This window comes from Vicugna pacos, chromosome 3 (genome assembly GCF_048564905.1).
Source record: "Vicugna pacos chromosome 3, VicPac4, whole genome shotgun sequence".
NCBI classification, from domain to species: domain Eukaryota; kingdom Metazoa; phylum Chordata; class Mammalia; order Artiodactyla; family Camelidae; genus Vicugna; species Vicugna pacos.
This window is the reverse complement of record NC_132989.1, coordinates 54,849,087-54,872,358: the sequence shown is the minus strand read 5'-3', so window position 1 is coordinate 54,872,358 and position 23,272 is coordinate 54,849,087. Positions and strand designations below refer to the sequence as shown.

At 37.3% G+C, this 23,272-nt stretch overlaps 1 protein-coding gene across 2 annotated transcripts in view; it reads left to right on the top strand.

Moving 5' to 3' along the window:
* LNPEP (leucyl and cystinyl aminopeptidase) overlaps positions 1-23,272 on the top strand; it is an 80,999-nt gene that overhangs the window by 44,310 nt on the left and 13,417 nt on the right. For both annotated transcript variants that reach the window (XM_006212956.4, XM_072958365.1), the window contains exons 5-11: positions 6,905-7,025; positions 7,698-7,852; positions 9,641-9,754; positions 11,208-11,342; positions 16,236-16,367; positions 18,577-18,737; positions 18,956-19,044. In XM_006212956.4, coding sequence (XP_006213018.2) covers positions 6,905-7,025; positions 7,698-7,852; positions 9,641-9,754; positions 11,208-11,342; positions 16,236-16,367; positions 18,577-18,737; positions 18,956-19,044 — 907 coding nt within the window. The remainder of the gene's footprint in view (positions 1-6,904; positions 7,026-7,697; positions 7,853-9,640; positions 9,755-11,207; positions 11,343-16,235; positions 16,368-18,576; positions 18,738-18,955; positions 19,045-23,272) is intronic.

Here is a 23,272-nt window from a genome sequence, read left to right as displayed (position 1 = left end):
ACATGAAAAGGTGCTCAACTTTTCTAATCAGAAGGAAAATGCAAATCAAAATCTCAATTAGATACCACCTCATGCCTGTAAGAATGACTGTCATCAAAATGACAGGAGATAACAAGTGTTGGAGAGGAAGGGGAACCCTTGTGCACCATTGAGGGGAATGTAAATTGGTGCAGCTACTGTGGAAAACAATATGGGGGTTCCTCAAAAGATGAAAAATAGTACTACCAATATGATCTAGCAGTCCCACTTCTGGGTGTATATTCAAAGCATATATATCAAATCAGGACGTCACAGAGATTCCTGCACTTCTATACTTGTTGCAGCATTATTCATAATAATAATATTATTATTCACAATAATAACAACCTAAGGGTCTGTCCATGGATAAATGGATAAAGAAGATGTGGTATATATACACAATGGAATATTAGTCAGCCATGAGAAGGAGGAAATCTTGCCATTTGTGACAGCATGGATGGACCTTCAGGGCATTATGCTAAGTGAGATAAGTCAAACAGACAAAGACTATATGACTGCACTTATGTGTGGAATATAAAAAAGCTGAACTCATAGAAACAGTAGACTGGTGGTTGCCAGGGCCCGAGGAGTGGGGGAAATAGGGAGAAGGTGGACAGAGGGTCCAACTTCCACTTATATGATGAATAAGTTCTGAGGATCTAATGTACAGCATGATTATTATAGTTAACAATACTGTATTAGATATTTAAGATTGCTAAGAGAATAGATCTTAGATATTCTTACTATAGAAAAGAAATGGTAATTATGTGAGGTGATGGAAGTCTTAACTAACGCTGCTGCGGTAATCATTTCACAATATGTCTAAGTATATCTAATGAACACGTTGTACACTTTAACCTTACATAATACTGTATGTTAATTATGTCATTAAAGCTGCAAAAAAATTAAATTTAAAGTTTACTTCTTCAGTCTCAGTAGCTACATTTCTAATGTTCTTGTGGCTGGTGGCTACCATATGGGACATCACAGATATTGAACATTTTCATTGATGCAAAAAATGTTATTGGACAGCATTAAGTCTAGAATGTTGTGCAGACTTAAAAGATAGTGTAAAAATGTAATTAGAAGAAAAACTCCAGTTAGTTGAATACACCTTTTTAAAAAAAGCAAGTCCTGATTGAATTTTCTTCATCTTAAAGAGTAAAATTGTTTAAATGTCTGGTGTATCTGTAATTTGTCAGAATTGGCCATTTGTTCTAATTAGGATCCTCTGCTTTTCTTTGTCATTTGACTCTGTCTGTAAATAATTATTTGATTGGATTTTATGCCTTAATTTCACAGTAGGGACCTAAGAAAGCTAATATCTGTACTGATAATATAGAAGGAGAAAAGGGTCTCTTTAAGCTAAAAAGGATTATTTTTCGTGATAGAAACATGGTGGAATTCTTTTTTTCATATTTTTGATCCCCTCTAGGGAATATTGTCTCCCTTTTGAATACATTTAGTTGTATTTGGTTTCCCTTTCTAGACTAAAGAACTTTATTTTAATCACAATGTATTTGGATCTTACTATTTTGCTAATTAAGAAGGGCATACTCCTTATGTCAGAAAAGGTGATCATATGTACCCCATAACTCTCAGAGATAAGGGCAGAGGTAAGGATTATCTGCTGTTTATCAGCAGTAACACTGCTGTACGGCTTTATGCTCCACATTACAGGATGGAGACCTGTTTGTGTTCAGGGGTAAGTGTAGACTACATTGAGTACGTGCTCAATGTCATTTACTCACCTTTCGGCTAGAGAGAGTTTTTGTCAAGTCTAAACCAAAGAATTTTTCAGAATCCCTTTGAAAGGATATTAAGACTAGTTTAAATCAGAAAAAAAAATCAATTAATCTCTCTTTACATTTTGTGCCCCAGATTTAGCCCTTGATGCAGATGTCGCAGCCTTGATAAAACCTAAAAGGCTCAGTCTAGAAGAGTCAGGTTGCTGCTTCAAGACCCAGCTGAGTATCACCCTCTCCTTGAAGTGTTTCATTCTTCCCCCAGCTGGGATTAATAATTCCCTCTCTGGTCTTTCATAACACTTCAGTTACATCTCTGTTGTAGTTCTTCTTGTCGCAGTCTTTGATATAAAACCCCCAGCACTTTCTGTTGTGTCCCAAAATGGGTGCAGTCTTGGCTTTTTCTTTTCATTCTGTCCTTCCCTTTGTCTCTTCCCACCCCTCTCTGTTTTCTTTCTTTCTCTTTCTTCCTCCCTCGGTTTCTCCCTCCGTCCCTCTCATTTTCTCTTTCAACAGCTATGTTTGCTTCTTAATGCTGTAGGATTACATTCAAACTCATCATTCTGATATTCAGGGCCTTCTTATAAATTTGATTATATTTTCAATTGCTCCAGTGTGCATTCTTTCATCTAGCCAAGCTGAATTATTCATTGCTCAAATATATATAAATATTGTCTACAACTGACCCACGAACAACACAGATTTGAACTGCACAGGTCTATTTATATTCATATTTTTTTCAATAGTAAATAATACAGTACTACATGATCCACGGTTGGTTGAGTCCTTAGATGAGGAGGGCTGACTATAAGTTATACTCAGGTTTTTCACTGCACAGAGTTGTTGCCCCAGCCTCCTCATTGTTCAAGGGTCAACTGAAGAGAGGGAGGTTGACGGAGAGATTGAGAGAGAATAGTTTCAGGTGACTTTTTGGCTTTTTATTTCCATGTATTAGGAAGCAGTGTGGTAAAACATGGCCTCTGGCATCTACCTGGGTTCAGATCCCTCCCATACAGCTTGCCAGCTGTGTGCGCTTGGCAGACTGCTCTGTAATTCTCCCTCAGCCTCACCTTCCACAACTCGAATACTGTAGTGCCAGTATTATCCTGCCCTCTCAAGAATTAGATTTTTAAAATTCCTGTAAAATGTGCAGTACCTGGCAGAGAGTAATACACACACAGAGAAAAGTGCCCTCTCTTTTTCCCATGTGCAAATATATTATAAACTCCCTTGACTATAAATATGAATAATCTTTATCATTTTAATGCTACCCAGTAGTGAATGTGTTTTGAAAAAATTAATGCTATACAAATAAATAATTGCTTATTGATTTTCTCTTTTATGAGAAATGGGGAAGAATCTACCATGCGTGGAGGTATCATCTGTGCTGGCAGTTGTCTTCAGCTCTCATTTACAAATGTCTTTTTATTTTATAAACTAACTGAGTTGGGGGCATTAGCCTCATATTGCTGATGAAGAAACAGTGTGTCAGAGAAGTTAATTGACCTAAGATCTACATAGCCAGTAAATGATAGTCGGAATTGCTTCTTACACCAAATAATACACTAAATAAATAATTTCTGTAGGTATAGCGATCAGAAATTCAAGCTTGGAGTCTTAACAAAGGGTTTTTGCTACACTAAAATGTTGTAATCTTTAGGATGAGTTCTGTTTTGTAATAGTTGACATTAGGGCTATTTCTCAAGATTCAGGAATAAGGCAGTAGGGCTTTACTTACTAATGTCAGTCTTACCAAACAACTGAGAATGTCAGAGTTGACTGTGGTTATTAAATGTGTCCTGTTCAGAGATAAAGATGACTATGCTGTCAAAGGCCTAAAGAAAGAGAAACATGTATTTTATCCTATCTGTCCATTCTTCAGTGTCCCTTAAAACTCTTCCTTCCTTCAGGAATGCCAGAACTACCTAGAAAATTCTCTGCCAGTTTTGAAATACACTGCTTTATCAGATTGTGCTGAGATTTCTGTTTTTGCCATTGCCTGATTCTGTCTTTACCACAGCCAAGTCTTATTCATAGACTCAGACTCCAGTGTTGGTTAACCAGAGGCAGACACCTTGTCTGTTTAACATGCAAACAGAACCTTCAACAGTATTATCCATGTGAAGTTATAATTTCAATTTATCCATATTCAGTCAAGAACAAAACTTACTTCCAAATTTCCACTAACATTTCTTCCACAAGTATCTTTCCACCAGCTCAGGACATTATACATTATTTATTTCATTTGCCTAAAGTCCCAAGTCTCATCTAATAATCTAGTAAGTAATTCTGGGTAGAATTGATTCTGGTGTTGTGGGGTTTTTTTTTTTTTTAAGGAATTTAAGCTTTGTTGGGTGTTCAGTTTGTTTAGGAAAGCTGGCATTTTTCAGGAAACTTAGTGTTGGAAGATTCCAGTATTTTCTATCTTCGTAAATCTTTCAAGCCGTATTATTATTCTTTTGGGCGGATGAGGTTTGGTTCTCTTTTTGCTTTTATCTAGTTTTTGCTATTTATTAAGTAAGGAGAAGAGTAAGTTAAACCTAACAAGTCTGCTAGTCTTCAGCTAAAACCCTTTTCTCTGAGAGCTGACCGGGAGGCTTTATGGACACTTTTTGTGTCTTTTAGAAATCTCTCAGGTCTTATCAAGAGATCTTACAAGAAAAGTTTTAAGTTGATACAAGTCTTAAGTCCTGAGTGCCAGTTGACTTCCATTTTAACAGTGTTCAGAGTGCTCCCTCCAAGTGGAGTGCTGGTCAAAACTTCTCTGTTGAGCTAGATTGCTCTCTTTGTTGATTTATTACTGCTTCGATTGCTCTTAAAACAAGCATGACAATAATTATAATGACCAACTGATTTAACTCTATTGGGAATTCATAGCACATTTTTAAGGGAAAAAAACAAAGAGAAGTAGAAGGAAAAAGAAAATAACAAACTACCTTTTTCCTAATCATTGTATTCCAGTGGACTAAGTGAATCTTTTAGTCAGATTTCAGTTTCATGTGAACTTCTTTTTTCTCCCTTTACTTTTCCTCTAAGGAAAGATGCTTTCACACATGGTGATGGGAGTAGCCAAATGGTGTGTATGTGGCAGAAGGGTGTTTGAGGAGGAATCTGGGGTATATGGATGGTTGGGACAGCATCTTCTAGATGATTGCATTGACTAGAACATAAAATATGTATGTCTGGAAAGAACAGGCAGGGATATTAAAGACTTGGCTCAGATTCCAAGTGGTTTTGGTATAGTCATCTTTAATGGTAGGTAGATTTAAGAAGAATATGTCAGACTTTTTTATCCCCCCTTGCTGACACTGACTTCGGAGGGGGGATGATGCAGGACATGTGCGTGGCAGCGGGATGAGCCTGTACTTCCTTCGGCAGGTGGGGACCAAGTCCAGTAAGCTGTGGTCGTAGCCCTGGACCAAGGGCTGCAGGTGTTCAAGTGCTGGGCTGGTGGAGTACACTTGGCCATGTGATGTGAGAGATTAAATTTCTTCCATAGTTATTTTAAAAAGCAGCATATTTTTAATTGGCTAACTTTACTTCATTCTCCCCATAACTGTTTCCACATATGCTCTACTCACTTACACTTTACCTCATTTCTGACTTGTACTCTGTTTTACCTCATTTTGATTCTATTTGTACTAATGATAATAGCTACTGTTTACTGAACATTGATTGTGTGTCAGGCACTGTTCTACGTTCCGTTAGGTATTAGCTCATTGAATCCTCACAGCAACCCTGTGAGGGTAGGAGCTACTTACATCACCATTTTATGGCTAAGGAGACAGGTTAACTAACCCGTTCAAGACCACACACCTAGCAGAGATTTGAACTTCGCACTCTACAGAGCTTGTACATTTAGTTCCGTTATTTACTTTAAAATTTTTCTTTACATTTAATTTTTATGCCACATTGCCTCCATGCTTCTGTGATTAATGCATGTGTCCTACGGATGAAAGCCCCACATAAGGACAATCATGGCTGAAATCTGTTTGACCTTTTATAAATTGTTGACAATTGTTCAGTCCTTTAATAAGAGCCTAAAATTAATTTGGAGTTAGAGTTCTCCAATATACTTTTTTCAAATGATGAATAATTCAGTAGGTCTCCATTTCCCACCTGTGGAGATGTTTGAGTTTTTTTTAATCTTCTCTGTCTTGTCCATGTCCTACTTTTCCGAGTTGAGTACAGGGAGCTGCTTTTTCCAGTCAATTGAAAAACAATGAATATTGCTTTTTAAAACCTATTGCTTTTAATATAATTGCTTACATTTTGCTTTTTGATACCTAATAAGACATGTACAGTTAGTCACATCATATGTGTTTGACTTACGTGCTTAATCAGAAAGAGAGGGAAAGAATAACAACTTAAATAACGTGGGTGATGGCATCTGCTGTGGAGCAGGCGCCCTGGAGCGAATGGGCGGTGGGGCGTGAGTCCTCTCATACCCTGTGCCACTTACTGAGTGTTTCACTCTCCCGGGGATGATTATGTTTGACACAACATGGTCCATAAAAACAAACCAACAACTGGAAAAAAAGAGTAAGCAGTTCCAAGGCTGGAAGGAAAGCTGGCTGTGCCGTACTTAACTGGCAGAGAACGCACTGGTCTCAAATAGGTTTTTCCAGGGTAATTTTGACAAATGTGCCATTTCTGTCTCGTGTTTATGTTAGAACTCACTCCCTCTAAGCTGTGTTGAATGTCTGCTTGATGCCAGGCACTGTGATAGGTGCTAAAAAGATGAAAATTATGAAAATTTAGTTTTGTCCTTCAGGTAATTCACAGTTTGATAGTTCGTAGGCCAGGAAGGGCAATTGTAGGTAACAGACAGGAAGAGAAGAGTATCATAAAATTAAACAGGCAAATGCTTATAAATTGCTGTATGATTCAAAATAGTTTATTTTGGACATTATATTAACTTTAAGAAAAGGGTATCAGTAAGTTTTTTGAACATTGTTGTATGTATGGAAATGACTAGCTAAACCCTACAGGGGCTAAAAGAACTTATAAGGAAGTGTTTTTGTTCTAAAAACTCTCATCTACCTCTCTGCAGTTCTCAGATAGTGTTCTTAACAGTGTTCACCTGAATATCATGCCATTTTAATTGTACCTGTCCTTGCATCATCCATGTTTCCTTTTAGGTTTCTATATATGCTGTCCCAGAGAAGATTGGTCAAGTTCACCATGCCTTGGAAACAACTGTGAAGCTTCTTGAGTTTTATCAAAACTACTTTGAAATCCAGTACCCACTAAAGAAATTGGGTAAGAATCAAACAGTGCCTCTGATTTTTCTTACCATTATAACCTAGGTTCATTTTGCAAATGTTTTGTTACAACTTTTGCCGAAGTTATTTTAAAAGAAAATGAAGAACCACTGTTAATGTTTTAAAAATTGTTTGAGTTTGTTAAGATAATTTAGATACCATGAATGTATCCGAATGTGTAGAGGTTTATAAGGGGCTATTTCAAAGGTGCTGTGTGAGTGGAAATTTGCTTAGGACTCAGTCTGAAGTTGACTAATTCAAATTTCCTAAGAAATTCCTAATTCAAATAGTGACAAGAGTAATGGGAGCTCAGGAAATCAAGAACATCTCTGTGCTGTTCAGTGTGGGGCTGGTTCTAGATAGAAGAGCGCTGGCCCTGCGTTTCCTCCTCCTTGCTCTGGGAAGTGACTCATTGTGACGGAGTTAGGTGTCTCTTCTTCTGCGAAGGGGCAGAGCATGGGTGACTCTTCAGGGGGTTGATCAGGCCTTTCTCACCTGACCAGTAGGTGAGGAGCATGCAAGGCTTGGAAGGTTCCTCTTCCTTATGCGTGTGAAGTGAACTCATTGCCTTCTGATTCACAGTGATAGGCCAATGGGTAAAATACTTTCATTTAACTAGGGAATGCCTTAGACAAGGGAAAGTTGATCACTTCTTTCCTGTTATGTCCAGATTTGGTGGCTATTCCTGACTTTGAAGCAGGAGCAATGGAAAATTGGGGTTTGCTCACCTTCCGAGAAGAGACACTTCTGTATGATAATAGTACTTCTTCAGTGGTGGACGGAAAACTGATTACTAAAATCATCGCTCATGAGCTGGCCCATCAGGTATCAGCAACCAAGGCTGTTGTATCTCATAGCTGTGGTCTGTTTCATATCATAGAGTTTTAGAATACATTTAGATGCTAATAATTCAACTTTTTATTATAGTATTGCCTTCTTTTGTAATAAAATGATGCTTTTTTAACATAAACTTAATTTTGGATAAAAATGCTATCTAATGTTTGTATAGAATTTTACAATTTATAAAGCATTTTCACATCCATTATCTCACTTATTTTTCATAACTGCTCTAAGGTGGGTGATAATCCCATTTTACTGATGTAGAAACTGAGACTCAGCTTAAATAAATGACTTGCTCAAAGTTACACAGCTAGTAAGCCGCAGCGCTGAGCCTTGAAGAACCAGCCTCCTCAAGACTTCTCTCTTTTTCTGCTAATGATACACAGCTGTCTTGCCTCTCACACATGCCAGTCGCCCAGTATTACTTTGTAGGGAAGAAATCTTTTCTCTGAATTCACTGTCTTCTCACAACTCTTGGACTGTAGTTTGTCTCCTGCTAGAACTGGGTTCTTTATTAATTTGGGAGAGGAAGGGTACTCTTTATATAACATGGGGAAAAGGAAATTATGTGGGTACGTGAAGCTCCCTCTTCCTTCCCCACACCTCGTCTCTCGTGTACCCTTGATGAGGTGCTCATTGGTGTTGGGTGTGCTTTGGGGGTGTTGTGAAGGTGGGAGGCTATGGAGGAAGAGTAGGACGTGGTCAGGTCAGCTTGCTCCCTGCCTCAGACACAGCCAGTAGATGGGCTCTGCAGCCCGCGTGGAGCCTTCACGATAAGCCGGTGGATGAACACGTGCTCATTTGCTGTTGTATTTGCGGGTATATAGAGAAGCAGGTTTTTTTTGTTTTTTTTTTTAAGGAGATCTCCAGGTCTCTTATTTCTGGGCCATCCATCATCGCTTGGGGAGTATTTCTCTCTTACTTCTTTTGGACTTAAAGTCATCTTCCCCTGAAACAAGTTTTAAGATAATATCTTTGAAAAATATGCTACTGCATTTCTCAAAAGTGTTTTGTTTCAGTACCTAGTAACCCTATCACATTGCTGATGGTTTGAGACAAGCCCCAGGCCACACTGACTGAATTGCATACCCTAATACCACTCTTTATTTCAGAGACCTTGAGATAACATTTTTTAGTTGAGTGTCCTATCATTTTTTCCTTCTTCTTACTGCCTCACAGAAGAAGTCATTTAAAGATCTTTCTGATTTCATTTGTTTATATGCATGCCAAGTTTCTTAAGGAATGTTGTTCTAATTCTGTTCTGAATCATGTAAATACTGTCCTCAGCTTGGGAAACAGGGGAACATGCAGTACGGGCTCTCTGAATATAAGAATGTCCCTTACATAGACATTTAGTTTTTAGTTGTCATGATGGTTGTAGATAAAATAGAAAATAATCATACTAACTTGTTACTAGAAAGTAGAAGAATTTCATTATCTAGGAAATCACACTTTTAATGATGTGGCTAAAAAACTGTTTATGTTTACTGAGTAATATAGCATGTGTGTTAAATTGATAAATATGCTAATTGTCTGTCTTTCTTGTTTTCCTATTTAAGGTAAATGTTAAATTTTTAATTTTAGTTTTAAAGTAAATTTAGATTACAAATACAATTTATTTGTAAGTTTTTAATTAGAATATAGTTTGTCTTAACTATAATAAGTGTATTTTTAAGTAATTGTAATCTGGTTACAAGTGGTTAATCTGGCAATTCAATTATTAGAAAATTCTTGAGAATGTAAAGTTGGTTAGTAGTCTGTTTCTTCCCGCAGTGGTTTGGTAATCTGGTAACAATGCAGTGGTGGAATGATGTGTGGCTAAATGAAGGTTTTGCTACTTTCATGGAGTATTTCTCTTTGGAAAAAATATTTGAAGAGCTCTCCAGTGTAAGTACACTGTTAGGCCTACAGTGAATCCTGGGGGGGAATATAGTCATCACATTTGCCATGTATTTTCCATGCGTCTGGAGCAATGCAAATGTTTCTAGAAAGATAAAATAAAATTGACCCTTGTTACTGATCTCTATACCTCTTGAGATTTGACAATGAAAATTATTCTTTTATTTACCGATACAGTTTAGAAAGCTGAAATTATATGATCTTATTTTACACTTTGTCACTAAGATGAACATTTGAAATCGCTTTGCTACATTTTATATTTCTAGATATGGTCCTTATGCTTGAAGGAATTTAGATAAAGTTAAAAAGCCTTTTTTGCAAAACAAAAGTTTTTATCCTATGTATAAGGAGAGAAAAAATGGTCGTGTTTTGTTGCAATATTGTTTATGTTATCACTGTGATTATTCTTAGAACAGTGATACATAAGTTGATACAAATAATTTGCCCTTTTTTAAGTACAAACCATGTTTTGTGCCCCTTTCAAAGACATGGAGCACCATTCTGTTATAGAGAGCATAATTATGTTGTTCCTATGTTATTAGACTCTCTGGAGATATTCCTTATCCTTAGAGTTATTTGGACACACTAGGTCATGATACGACAGATATTGCCAAATAATTCATGCAATAGGAGGAAAAGGATAAAGATCCCTTGCAACCCGAAAATTCTGTGACTTTCTATCAAACTTCCTGGACACGTGATACAATACTGCTTCAAAAAAGGAGTACTCTTAAAGCTTTCAATTTGAAATTTTTGTCTAGGATCTGTTCAAAAATTTCACATGGTGAAAGGAACTCATTTTTGGCTAGAATGCTAAGCAAGGTACTCTAAATCTGTATGTGTATGCTACTCAATTAAGCAATGAGATATACAGTTTCACCACTTGGTGGTGCCCAGCATGTTTAAAAACTTCTCATATATATTCTAGGGGAGCTTCTGCTATTCTCTCAAAGGCTTCTTTCTGTGTGAGAGTCACGTTTTACTTCACGTGGACCTCAGCTAATGCATCTTATTTTAATAGAAAAGCTGGGTTATGTGTGAGAAATCAGCTTAAGAAACAGTTCCTATTTTTTTCAATTTCAGCTTTTTGTTTTACAAGTGTATACTAACAGTTTTCACATATTCATTTTGAATATCTGGATTTAGTGTTTGGTTACTTTAGTAATAAATAGATTCTTAATTCATCCTTATGCTGTTGTTTAGGAAATACGTATTGATGGGGCCAGGAGATTATAATTTTATTTTTAAATTTAAGAAATATGCATTAATGTCACGTTCTTCCTACATTTTCCGAAACTTATGTTCTGAAGTTTAGTGAAGCTAGTTAATTTTTTTAAATGACCTTAAGTAGTAGTTAGTCTAATTCATATAAATAATTACTATACTTGCCTCTGCCTTTAATACTGTTCATGGTTTCTTAATCTGTTTCACTTTTTGCTAGTATGAAGATTTCTTAGATGCTCGATTTAAAACCCTGAAGAAAGATTCCTTGAATTCATCTCATCCAATATCATCATCATCTATTCAGTCTTCAGAACAGATTGAAGAAATGTTTGATTCTCTTTCCTATTTTAAGGTATTGCTATGCACAAAAAGTACCTGGAGTAGGTTACAAGTTAATTTCACATGTGAGCAAGCTGTCTAATTTAGATTACTTTAAAGATTAAATAAGTATTATTGTCAGGTATCCTGTTAAGCTGGAAGATGTTTGCTTCTATTTAAATCTCGGTCTTAACTTTATCTGGGATTTTCTTTCTCTCTCTGCCTCTTGTTGAAGTTTTCTGACCAGTATTCTGGGTAGTTAGCCAGATCTTATAGTAATGTATGTTTTAAAGTTGGGTCACTGTTCAGATCTACAGATGGCATATGTCCAGGGAAGGTCCTAAACCCTGGGCTGTGTTATTCAGGATTAAGGTATGTTCCAAAGTCAGAATTGCCAAAACAAGTAACCAAACGAGATTTTTAAGAATTGAAGATTATATTGTAGAATTGTAAAAATAGACTCCAGGTTTGGGGTGAAGCAGAACAGAGAACTAGAAACCTGATCAGGATCACCATGAGCCAGAGAACAGAACAAGGATGTCAGTGCCACTCACGCTGTGTTGGGAGGGAGGGCCCAATATGATGGCTTATTTGCCTCCTTACTCTGGCTGTCGGATTAAGATCAATAACTTGAATTCCTGTCCTGAACAGAGAAGAAAATATGTAAAACATGTGACATACAGTCCATGTCATCAAGAAACTCAAAGTTTAGGTGGTGAGTACTTATGAAGCAATGAGATAATATGTGCTAAGTGAATGGTACAGAGACTATGAAGAGAAATTTTTCAGAAGAAAATGGAAATTGAGGTGAATGAAATAATAGGAAGAGTAGAGGTAAAGAAGAATGGGGACAGTAGAATGGGCAGGAGTGGCACAATGAGGTCTGCAAAGAAAAAGTTGGATACTAATGGCAGGGAATTTTTGTTTGGTGAGCAGATGTTTGCAGTGGAAGCCACATGTGGTGAAGGGGAAAGATGAGAAAGGTCGGTTGGGGCTGAATTGTAGAAGGTCCTGAATGCCATCAGGAATCTGGACTTTTTTTTTTTTTTTTTGTAATCAATGGGAAGCTTTTGAAGATTTTTAACAGAGGAATGGCTTGATTAAAGTTACTGGTTAGGAAAATTAATTTGTTTCAGTTTATAAAGTGGATTTAAGTGGAAAGAGACCTAAAATCAGAAAATTGCTGCTGAAGTCCAAGTGAGCAATGGTAAAAGTTTAAAGTTAGGAGTGGTAATGAGAGTGGAAGGAAAGTGATGCGTATGAAATAACACTAGGTGGAGGGAAGTACTTAAAGGACTCAGTGACAGGGGAAGGCGTGAAGAAGGAGGCAGAAATGTTTTCCAGGTTCTAGCCTGACAGGGAGAATGGTAGTACTGTTAATAAATAGGGAAATTAGGAGTTCAATTAGCTATATAAAATATATTCCAGTTAGAGGTGATTTTTAAAGCCTGTAATGGACCTGCCAATAGAGAAAATTTTAAAACTTGTGGTTCTGTTCTTATACAGAACAGTTATTTCAGGATCTGTTGTTACAGAACTCCTTCTTCCTCTGAACCCAGAATTCAGTGTCTTCTGAGCACGTGGTCTCCACAGCATACTTAATCCCTGTCAATATAACTACTTTTTTCAGAATTGGGAATCTGGCACATATCCCACATAATTGAGAAAAATGGGACACTGGATAATTTATATTGTGTGCAAGAAACAGTAAATGTCAGCAGGGAAATGTGTTTGACAGACATATTCTATTTGGTCTTCATAATCTTCAAGCCTAGTTCTGATGCAGATTGCCTTGTGAGAATCCATTCATTTAGGAGATTGTATTAAGTGCCATCCACGCACCTGGCTTTGTCTTAGGTGCTGGGGATACATCAGGGAATGAGGTGGACTGTCACTTCTGCTGTGGAGCTTCCATTTCAGGGGGTCAGTATACAGATGAATGAGGAAATAGGTACTATGCTGGGTGGTAAGCGCTGGTACGAAAATGAAGCATGGTGAGGGACATGAGAGTGACAGAGGAAATGGTGTTTTATATGAGATGGTTGGGGAAGACCACCGATAAAGAGATACTTGAATATCATCTGGAGGATGTGAGGGAATGAGGCTTGTGGATTTATGTGGGAAGAATGTTCCAGGCAAAGGGAATAACCAGTATATAGGGTTTGTGTGCAGAAACGGTAGGCCTGAGACTGCCATCCTTAGAAAGGCCTGATTGCAGGACTGGCCCTTGGCTGGTATCAGCGAACTTGGGTTTCAGGAGAGTCCCCACTGTTCCCTGATAAGAATGACTCAGTGTGCCTAAACTGTACAATGTGGCTTGTGCTATATATCTGTTTTCCTTCTGGGAGTCTGGAATTTTGGTGCTGGCTAGGATACTTCTGTGACTAACCCCCCGATAGCAACCCTGGGTACTGAGTCTTTAAGGAACCTCTGTGGTAGGCATCGTTTCATATGTGTTGTCGCAGCTTGTTGCTGGGGGAATTAAGCATGTCCTGTCTGACTCCTCTGCAGAGGACGCTAGGAAGCTTGTACTTGGTCATCCCAGGAACCTTTTCCCTTAGCTGATTTAGCTTTGTATCCTTTCACACTAATAAATCGTGGTGGTGAGCATGACTATACACCGAGTCCTGTGAGTTCTTCTAACATGTCATCATACCTGGGACTTGTCTTGGGGATCCCCACACAGCTTGAGATGAGAGGTCGCATGCCATGTTCAAGCGCCAGCAAGGAGCCAATAATGTATCTGGAGTGGAATAAACAGAAAGGAAAGCAGTAAATGAAGCCAGAGGGAAAATAGGGGCCAGGTCATTGTAGCGTCTAGTAAGACATGGGAAGATCCTTAATTTTATACTATGTGGAATGAAAAGTCATTCGACAAGGGAAGTACCATAGTATGACTTTTTTTTTTTAAAGATCACTTAGCCTTTAACATCACATGGAGTCAAGATGACTAGTTAGGAGGTTGTTGTAGTAAACCAGTGGCAAGATAATGGTGGCATGTTCAAGGGTGAAAGTGATGAGCTAAAGTTGGATTTGATATGTATTATAAAGGTTAGTCCAGTAGAATTTGCTAATGGATTAGATGTGGAACTAAGAGAGGGATAAAGGATGACTTCAAGATTTTTGTCTGAACAGCTGAAAAAATGGAGTTGTTATTTGTTGAAGTGAGAAGATTATTGGATGAGTGGATTTGGGGAAAGAAGAAAATAGAGTTCAATCTTTGAGTAGGTTTGAGATGCACAAGAGGAGCTACTAGGCATGTAGTTGGATATGAGTCTGGAATTGAGGGGAAGTCTGATTAGATACATAAATTTGGGAGTCATTTAAAACCCCTGGGGTTAAGGAAATCAAGTAGGAAATAAATTTAGAGAAGAAAAGACATCTGAAGATTAAATGCCAGGGACAGCAAAATTTAGTCCTTAGGAAGATAAGGAGGATCCAGCAAAAGATAGAGAGAGGGATGGCCAGTGAATAGGGCAAGAATCAAGAGTGATGTGCCAAGGCCAAGTGCAGAAAGACTTTCAAGGAAGAGTGGATGATCAATCATATCAAATGCTATGAGTAGGTTGATAAAGGTGAGCCTGAGAATTGGCATTGATTTGACACCATGAACTGCACCAGTGACCTTGATAAAAACCACTTCCAGTGGAATGACAGTTGGAAGATGGCTGAAGATAAAATGGAAAAAGAGCAAATGGAGATGGCAGATGCAGACAACTTTTTTGAGGCATTTACTACAAAGGAGGAGTAAAAGATAAAGTGATAACTGAAGGAGTGATAACACAAGGTTAAGAAAAGACATCTTTTATTTGTTTAAAATGAGGACTGTTACATAGTTTTTGTTTGCTAATGGAATGTTAGAGTAGAGACGGAAAGTCAGTGATGCAGGAGACAAGGGGAACTGTTGGGAACAAGAATGAATACATTTAAAGAACAAGTAACACTGTGAAGGGTGATACAGAAATAACAGAGTAACAGGTACTAAGTTGAGTTATGTGTATCTGATAATCTTGAGGACTTAACATTGCTACATTTTTATCAGAAATGAAATTCATTCAAGAAGTATTTGAGGGCCTGCTATGTACCTATGCGTTATTGTAGTCATAGGAGTTGAGCTTTTCGGTTTTTCCCTAAACTAGCATACAGTCTAGAAGAGGAAATATGTATCTAAGGCAGATGCAGGCAGTGTGACATAATTACTTTTGAAGATGGAGAAATATGATTTCTGTCTCGAATCGGGGAAGGCTTCACAGAGGAGGTGGTGGTGGTTTTAAGACTGAGAGTGATGACATGCTTCAGTGAATATAGTGTTATCTATGCATGTCTGACTCGGAATTACTAGTGTAGGCTTACTGCCCTATACACTCATTAGATCCAAACATATTTGAAATGACTCTACAGGAAGAAGAGAGGTTTTTGGTTACTTCAGCAATATGATATACTAAAATTGGAAACTAATGTACTCCCTAGCAAAGAGACTTTCGAGAGCTTAGCTAATTTATTGTCTCCAGTGTGCCCCTGAATTCGACTGGTACTTTAAGCACTGGGGCTAGGGATGGGAATGTCACAGAAAATTTGGCATTTTTTTAATTAAAAATATATTTATAAACACTTAACTTTTTTTTTAACAGTAACACTGAAACAGTGAGTAACTGGTAGAACACACAAAAAGGCTCATTGCAGAATTAGTGCCCATAGGGATTTACTCCATTAATTCTTTTTCAAATTCTTTAAAATAATTCTGAAGACAATTCGAACATAGTCCACAACTGTTATATGAGACAAAATAACAGTGTATTATACCTGGTTTACGAAAGTATATGCTTAGAATGATTATATTTTGAGTTTTTCACTCTTATTTCTATAAACCTATGGTATCCTATTATTTTCCTCCCTTTTTCACTTTTTTTTTTTTTTTTTGGAATAGGGGGCTTCCCTCTTATTGATGCTGAAAACTTACCTGAGTGAAGATATATTTCAACATGCTATTATTCTTTACCTGCATAATCATAGCTATGCATCCATTCACAGTGATGATCTGTGGGATAGTTTTAATGAGGTAAGTGACCTGGATATTTTTTTTAGCTCTTAAAGTAAGAAGAGAGGCATTCTTCTATTTATATTTTTATCAAGTTTGTAAATAAGCTGTGGTACCAAGGATAGTTATTTAAGAGAGAGGAGGATGGAGCTTAGTATATGCATATTTAGGAATAGAGCAAAGAATTAAAAGTCATGAAATGGAGTGCTGGTCTTAATTGTTGAAAAAATTACATGTGGCCTTGTGTGAGCATCTTTAATCTGTATCTTAATCTCCATTCCTACCTTGTAGCAAAGTTCTCTTTTCTGTATTATCATATATCAATATATTTTTGCTATTTGCTTTTTTTTTTTTTACACAACAATCTCTTTTCCTATTCTTATGTTTTTGCAGTTTTTCCTCCTTCCATTCATGATTTTTTGCTCTGTACTCTGCCCTGTGAACTCTCCTGTCTTTTGTGGCCAGGTTCCTCTAAAATAGATGATTCATCACAGGCTGGCTGCCATGGCCACGTACTGTCCTTGGATCCTTTTGCTGTTTGGACTTTATTGTGCCTACAAGTCCTAACAAGCAGCGTAATCAGTTACAAGTTACGCTTCGTAGCTGCCCATGATCTCAGCCCTGCGTCGTGCACATATGCGGACTGCATAACCCTCGTGAGCATTTGAATTTGTTACCCTGATGTAGATCAATGGTTCTTAATGATCTGGAAGATCACAGGCATATTTGAAAATTTGATGAAAGTTCTGGACACATTCCCCAGAAAAACCACAGATATGTAAATATCACACACAGTTTCAAAGTTTTACGGACCTGGGTTAAGAACCCCAGCTCTGAATCTTTTCCACATGCTCTTTCTGCTTCCTTGCCTTGTCTGAAACTTGGTATCTTCTAGTTGTTAACCCTTTGTCCAGAAGATGCACCTTCCCTACTCCCTAAGTTCTCTTTGGGAAGAGGGATCAGTCCTTACTACCTAAGGGTTGCTTCCAAATCATCATATCCTGTTATCGTACAGTAGCATTTCCATTGGAAGCCACCTTGTTTACTTCCTACTCATTGTATTATCTACCTCCTGACATTTAGGATGTATTTCTGCCTTCCACGCTGACTTCAAGATTTGTATCGTACTGTTTTTCTGCCCCAGCCTAGTCCCATTATCCTCAGGTTTTTCAGCATCCATGTCAGATTATGCACTGGCCTCTTTATCTCAGTTCTATTTCGAAGACCAAAAAGTGCCTTGCCTTGGGGCAGGCTTGTTCTCTTCCCAACGCGTTGTCCAGAAACTAATAGGTCAGAGCCATGAGAAATGTAAGATTAACATCACAATGAATTTGGGAAGATTTGCTCCATCCTTTTCTGCCTTAAATAAATAGGTATGTGGTAGTTGAGGTAAGGCCGACCGTAGTGGAGTGATATTACCAAACATTTTAAGTGCTTGATGATTGGAGTTGCTTGTGATTCAGATCCACATGTAATCTAGAAAAATAATTTGAATCATAAGTTTAACTCACCTCCTTTAAAGAAATAGTTCAAAAATTGCTTCTTAATCTTTGATACCAGGTGTCTTAGGGACAGTGAGCTTCAGAGAGTCTGTGAACCTCTGACACTGGATTCTAGATTTTGTAGATAAACTCTTGTATTTCGTGGGGGTTTGTGACCACAAAAAACGTTCACCGCTGTTGTCTAGAGAGACCAAAAGTCAAGGCAGCCAACCTGTTTATATTTCATCCTCTGCTGCTGCTGCTGCTGCTGCTGCTGCTGCTGCTGCTGCTCCTGGGCACTCACACAGTGTGATTCTTAAAAGATAAACTTTAACATTTATGAAAACAGAGGGCCTAGGAGATACAGAGAAATCTGGACCTGGCTGACTCACAGGAGTGAGTAGCAGTGCTTCTGATTCTAGACTGTATGTCATTATTCATACCTTCTGAATGGTAGTATTGTGATCGGAAGGAGTGCTTACACCTTCTTAGGGATTTTAATGAACACTCAGTTGTTTGCTATCATATGTGCTGCTTTTTTAACATAGTGCTTCTCTCGCTCTCCTTGGTTATCAGCTGGCTCGATTCCAGTCTGCTTTCCTTTTAGCAGTTGCTCATTTACCTAGAGTTGAAATGTAAATTCAACTTAGCATTTGTGCTTCTGTTTTATATTACCATTAAATGTACTCTTCATAGAATGAGTTTTTAAGCTATTTATCTCTAAGCAAAACTGATTTATTCTTTTTTAGGTCACAAACAAAACACTAGATGTAAAGAAAATGATGAGAACTTGGACCCTGCAGAAAGGATTTCCTTTAGTGACTGTTCAGAGAAAGGGAAAGGAACTTCTTGTACAACAAGAAAGGTTCTCTTTAAATATGAAGCCTGAAATTCAGCCTTCAGATGCAAGGTGCATGCCGTCTTTCTCTCCCTGCTAGCTCTTTTGCACCCTTAAAGTATTTTTAAATGCTTTAAAATCAAGTTCTTATGAAACCTAACAAGATTATCCCTTTCTGGGAATAGCTTGAAAAATTCCACCTTCCTGGCCACCACCCCCATACAAAAAAATTGTGTGTAACTGACTGAAATATTGGAAAGAGTGATAATCTTCCAATATTTTTTTTACAGCTCTCTGTGGCATATTCCACTGTCCTATGTCACTGATGGAAGGAATTATTCAAAATATCGATCGATATCATTACTGGACAAGAAATCAGGTTTGGTTTTAAGTAACACTTTTCTGATAAGACATTGAAAGAGCATATTTTCTAAAAATCTGACCAAATAGCAGAAAGGAGATTTCATTTTCCAGTGTGCACATACTCTGTGCTGGTTCTGTGAGACAGCTGTACAAGATGCGACTAAAGTGAGATTGATTTTATATACCATGCATAAAATTGGGCTTTCTTAGTCCTTATACCTTTTCTTAAATAAGGTATAAAAAATTGCACTGAATATGCTAGCAGTCCTGGTAGAAAATAGTTTGTATGCTAGATAAGTATTTTATGTTACAAAGGAAGAAGCAGTAAAAGCAGATCAGTTTCTTGAAGTATACTCTGCTGTCTACTCTTTAGGGAGGGGCTGGGGCAACTGCATTTTGATAAACACTCAAGATGATTCTTAGGCATGATTAAGGTTGATTCATGATCTAGATTTGTAGTAAATAATTATTACAAAATGTCCTATAGACAGAGTATACATTTTTTGATAATGAGAAAATAGGGAAGAAATTATGATTGCAGGGAGGAGGGGCTGAGGACAATAAAATGTAAAGACTGTATATGCTGACCCACTAGGAGTCTATAAAAAACACTTGAAATATTTCTGACCATTTGTTAAATACCACTGAAAGCCACACTATGTATCTTCTTAATATACATCCTGAAGAACACGATACTCTTGGGTTCTGCAGGAACCATTAGTGATATTTTCGATTTATGGAAAGGGGAAATTTCTTGTTTGAATTTGGATCTGGGTTCAGTCCTATATTTTTGAGAGAGGAGTGTAGCTTAGTGGTTAATGGAATAGACTTTGGAGCCGGATGGCTTGGTTCATTCGTATGATTTTAGGTGACTTATGTGACCTCTTCGAGCCTCATTCCCTGAGCTACAGAATAAAGAAAGTAATTATACTTACTTTATAGTGTTATGATGAGTATTAATTGATTCATTTATATGAAGCACTTAGAAAAGTTACTGTTATGTGCTATTTAAGTGTTAGTCATCGTTCTTAATGTTACTGAAAAAAATGATTTTTAAACATAATATATCCATATTACATAAAATCTAGAAGATGGAGAACAAATTTTATCACTCTGTCATAACTACTCTCATGATTATTTATTTCTAGTTATTTAAAAAAATTTTTTTTAGTTGGTTGTTATCATTATGTGCATTTGATTTTTGTATCTTGCTTTTTTTTTACGTTAACACGTACAGTAATTGACTTAATCATTCCTTATTGTTGGACACTTGATTTACCATTTCTATTTAAAAAAAATGCCTCAATAAAATTTGGGGTCTTAAATGCTTTCTCATTATATGAACTTTTTCACAGGAATGCTTCTTAAAAATGAAGACTGTGTTACCTCTTCTGATTTAATACATATTTCCAAGGTGCCTTTCTGTTGTGTGTTTATAATACCAATTGAAATGTATGAACAAACCAGTTGCATTTCAATCTAACTAGAGTGGAGTGTTACAACAACTGTTTCATAATTTCAAACACTAAGAACAGGTCATCATATCTTTGATTAACATAGCATAGCTGGAGGTGCAAAGAAGTGCTCTCTCCTTTGATAAAAACAAAACTTCATATGTTAAGTGGGTCCTGCCTGGAAGGATGGTCTCTGACCTAAGAGAGAATAAATAATCCCATCTCCCTATTTGAAAGGGACCAATAAGGAAATTTTGCAAGCCTCTCAATAGTATTTAAGTTTTGATTGGTATTAGAAATAATCTGACAATAAGAAATTACTTTTATTTGCCCTTTACTTTTTAGCTCACTTTATATGTGAGCTTCTTAAACTCTTTTTGAGATTCACACCCCAAAGTCAAGCTAAGCCCCTAGCTGACATTCTTTACTTCCACTGCACAAAAATTGTTTCAGAAACTCAAACATGCCTCACTGCCTCTTGTCTCTGGGCCTTTGCATATGCTGTTTTCTCTCCTGGGAGAACACTATTGCCTCCCATCTCCCTGTTCTCTCTTCAGGTCTCAACTCACCCATTGCTTGCTCCAGGAAGCCCTCCCTCACCCCAAGGCAGGTTAGATGCCCTCCTTATGGTATTTTAGTAATGTTCTCTACTTTTAATAAACTGTAAGTACTGTTTCGTTTATACCTACCCCCACATTAGATGTATCCCTCATTGAAGGAGGAGGTCATGGTTACACAAATCGCTTTTGCACCCTTTGCACCGAGCAGGCACACAAAAATTTATTGAATGAATAAATTCTAGTCTATAGTGAAGTGACTCAATTCCAAATCTCACTGTAAAAAGTTCTAGGAAGAGAGCATTCAAAGCTTGATGAAATGATATCTTCTGTTTCTCCTCACTTGGGGAAAATATTCTTAGTAAAGGGAAATATACAGAATGTACTATAATGACTGGTTTAATCTAGAGCTGGAACTGAGCCAAGACATGAAGAAAGCAGTCTGCTACTTCCTCTTCCCAACTCTGTTATTTAACCTTGTTGCTGCTGCAGTTTTAACTCCTGGCAGTTCAGGTTTTGAAAGTTCACACTGAAAATGTTCTGTCCCCTCAAGAAGTATCTGACCCTGAGGACAGTTGGGTCTTCTTGATTCTTAACTCTCCCATGAGAACCACTCTTGGTTTAATTGAATTTTAAGTTCTTCTATTCTTCAAAGAAATGGAGCACAGATGGTGACTACAGAGGCTTATTTTATGCCATATGACTTTAGTGCAGTGTGTTATCTTGGTGGTTTGTTAAATCTATAGTACATTTCCATGTGTTCTAGTGCTAGGGTTGCTGGGTTAGTCCATTAGTTCAACCAAATATAGAAGTTATATGTTGTCAGTATTTTTGTCACTTTCCCCCATATACATGGATTTTGTGAGATTAATAGTTTTTGTGCATAAGGAAGGCATCGAGGGACCATTTTTCTAAACTACCTATTGAGGAAATTACACTAAAAAAAGTATCTCCCTCTCCTTTCTCTTCCTTGCTTTCCCCACCTCTCCTTTTCTCTCTTCTACACTTTACTCAGACCTAAGCTCTTTCACTGTAGGAAATTTTTATATGAAATCTAACTTGAAAGATTCATGTTTCTGAAAGGATATATCACTGTGCCAGAAATATTTCTCTGAAAGTAAAGGTCATTGAAACTGAAGGCAATTGAAAAAAAGAAGAGCGGGCATGTAGTTAGGATAGGATATGTATCATGTGCCAGTCTCTGCTCTTGCCTTTGCCCCTAATAAAATAAAGGGGAAGAAAGGGGTACTGGAGAAAGGAATGCTTTTGAACAGGAGGGAATGCAGTTCAACTGCATGTATAATGCTAGCCCTCTGGAGCAAGCCATACAGGAAATTTTGCAACTTTGTAGTAAAAGTGTATTTTTTTTTGTTTCTGTACTTTAATGTTTCTTTATAAAACAGTAGCTGATTTTTGTAACTTACTGACAAATGGTTTATTAAAATCGCTATTAGATTACTTCATCTGGGCTTCTGCCATTTAACATTGGAGTTGCTCACTCTTTTTCACTACTCAATGGACGGTGAAAATTGAACTGTTAATCTCTTAATGATTACAATAAATTAAAAACATATGAATGTAGCCCTCATCCACATTTGAGCTGCAGGATGTAGTTACTTCCCTTGTGTGCAAAGCTATTATATTTTTTCGATATCTGTGGTTTTAAGGTCCTCCATTCTGGATCATTCAGAAGACCTGAAAGAGATGAATATGTTGATTCTTTAAATGATAACTCTCCTCTCTATGCTGTTGGCTGCAGGGCTTTATATTCTGTCATCAAAATGACAGTAATAATTTCAAGTACACTTCCAGCTGTGTTCCTCCTCTCTACCATCTGGACTTGGCTAGGTTTCCAACATGGCAAGTTGCTTATCAGCCAAGATACTCTGTATTTCAGTATTTTCCTGCATCCATCCAGTGGGAAAATGGCCATGCTTATTCTTTGCCTCCTTTTTGGGGAAAAGGAGGTTTGGAGCTCTTTAGTTCTTCTTCCCAAGGTCCCTTCTTGATAAAAAGCTCTGTAGGAAATTGTGTTTGGTGACCTGGAGAGTGCTGATATTTTTGCATTAGCTAACAAAGTTAATTTCATTAGTCATTGGTGTGTTAAAAATATCTCCAACTTGGAGCAGCTACTGTTGTCATCACAAATATTCCTTAGAACTGTATTCTACTCTAGAAAAAGGAATAAACCCTATTAATGTAATTAATCTTTCCTATCTGTTGCTATATCAGC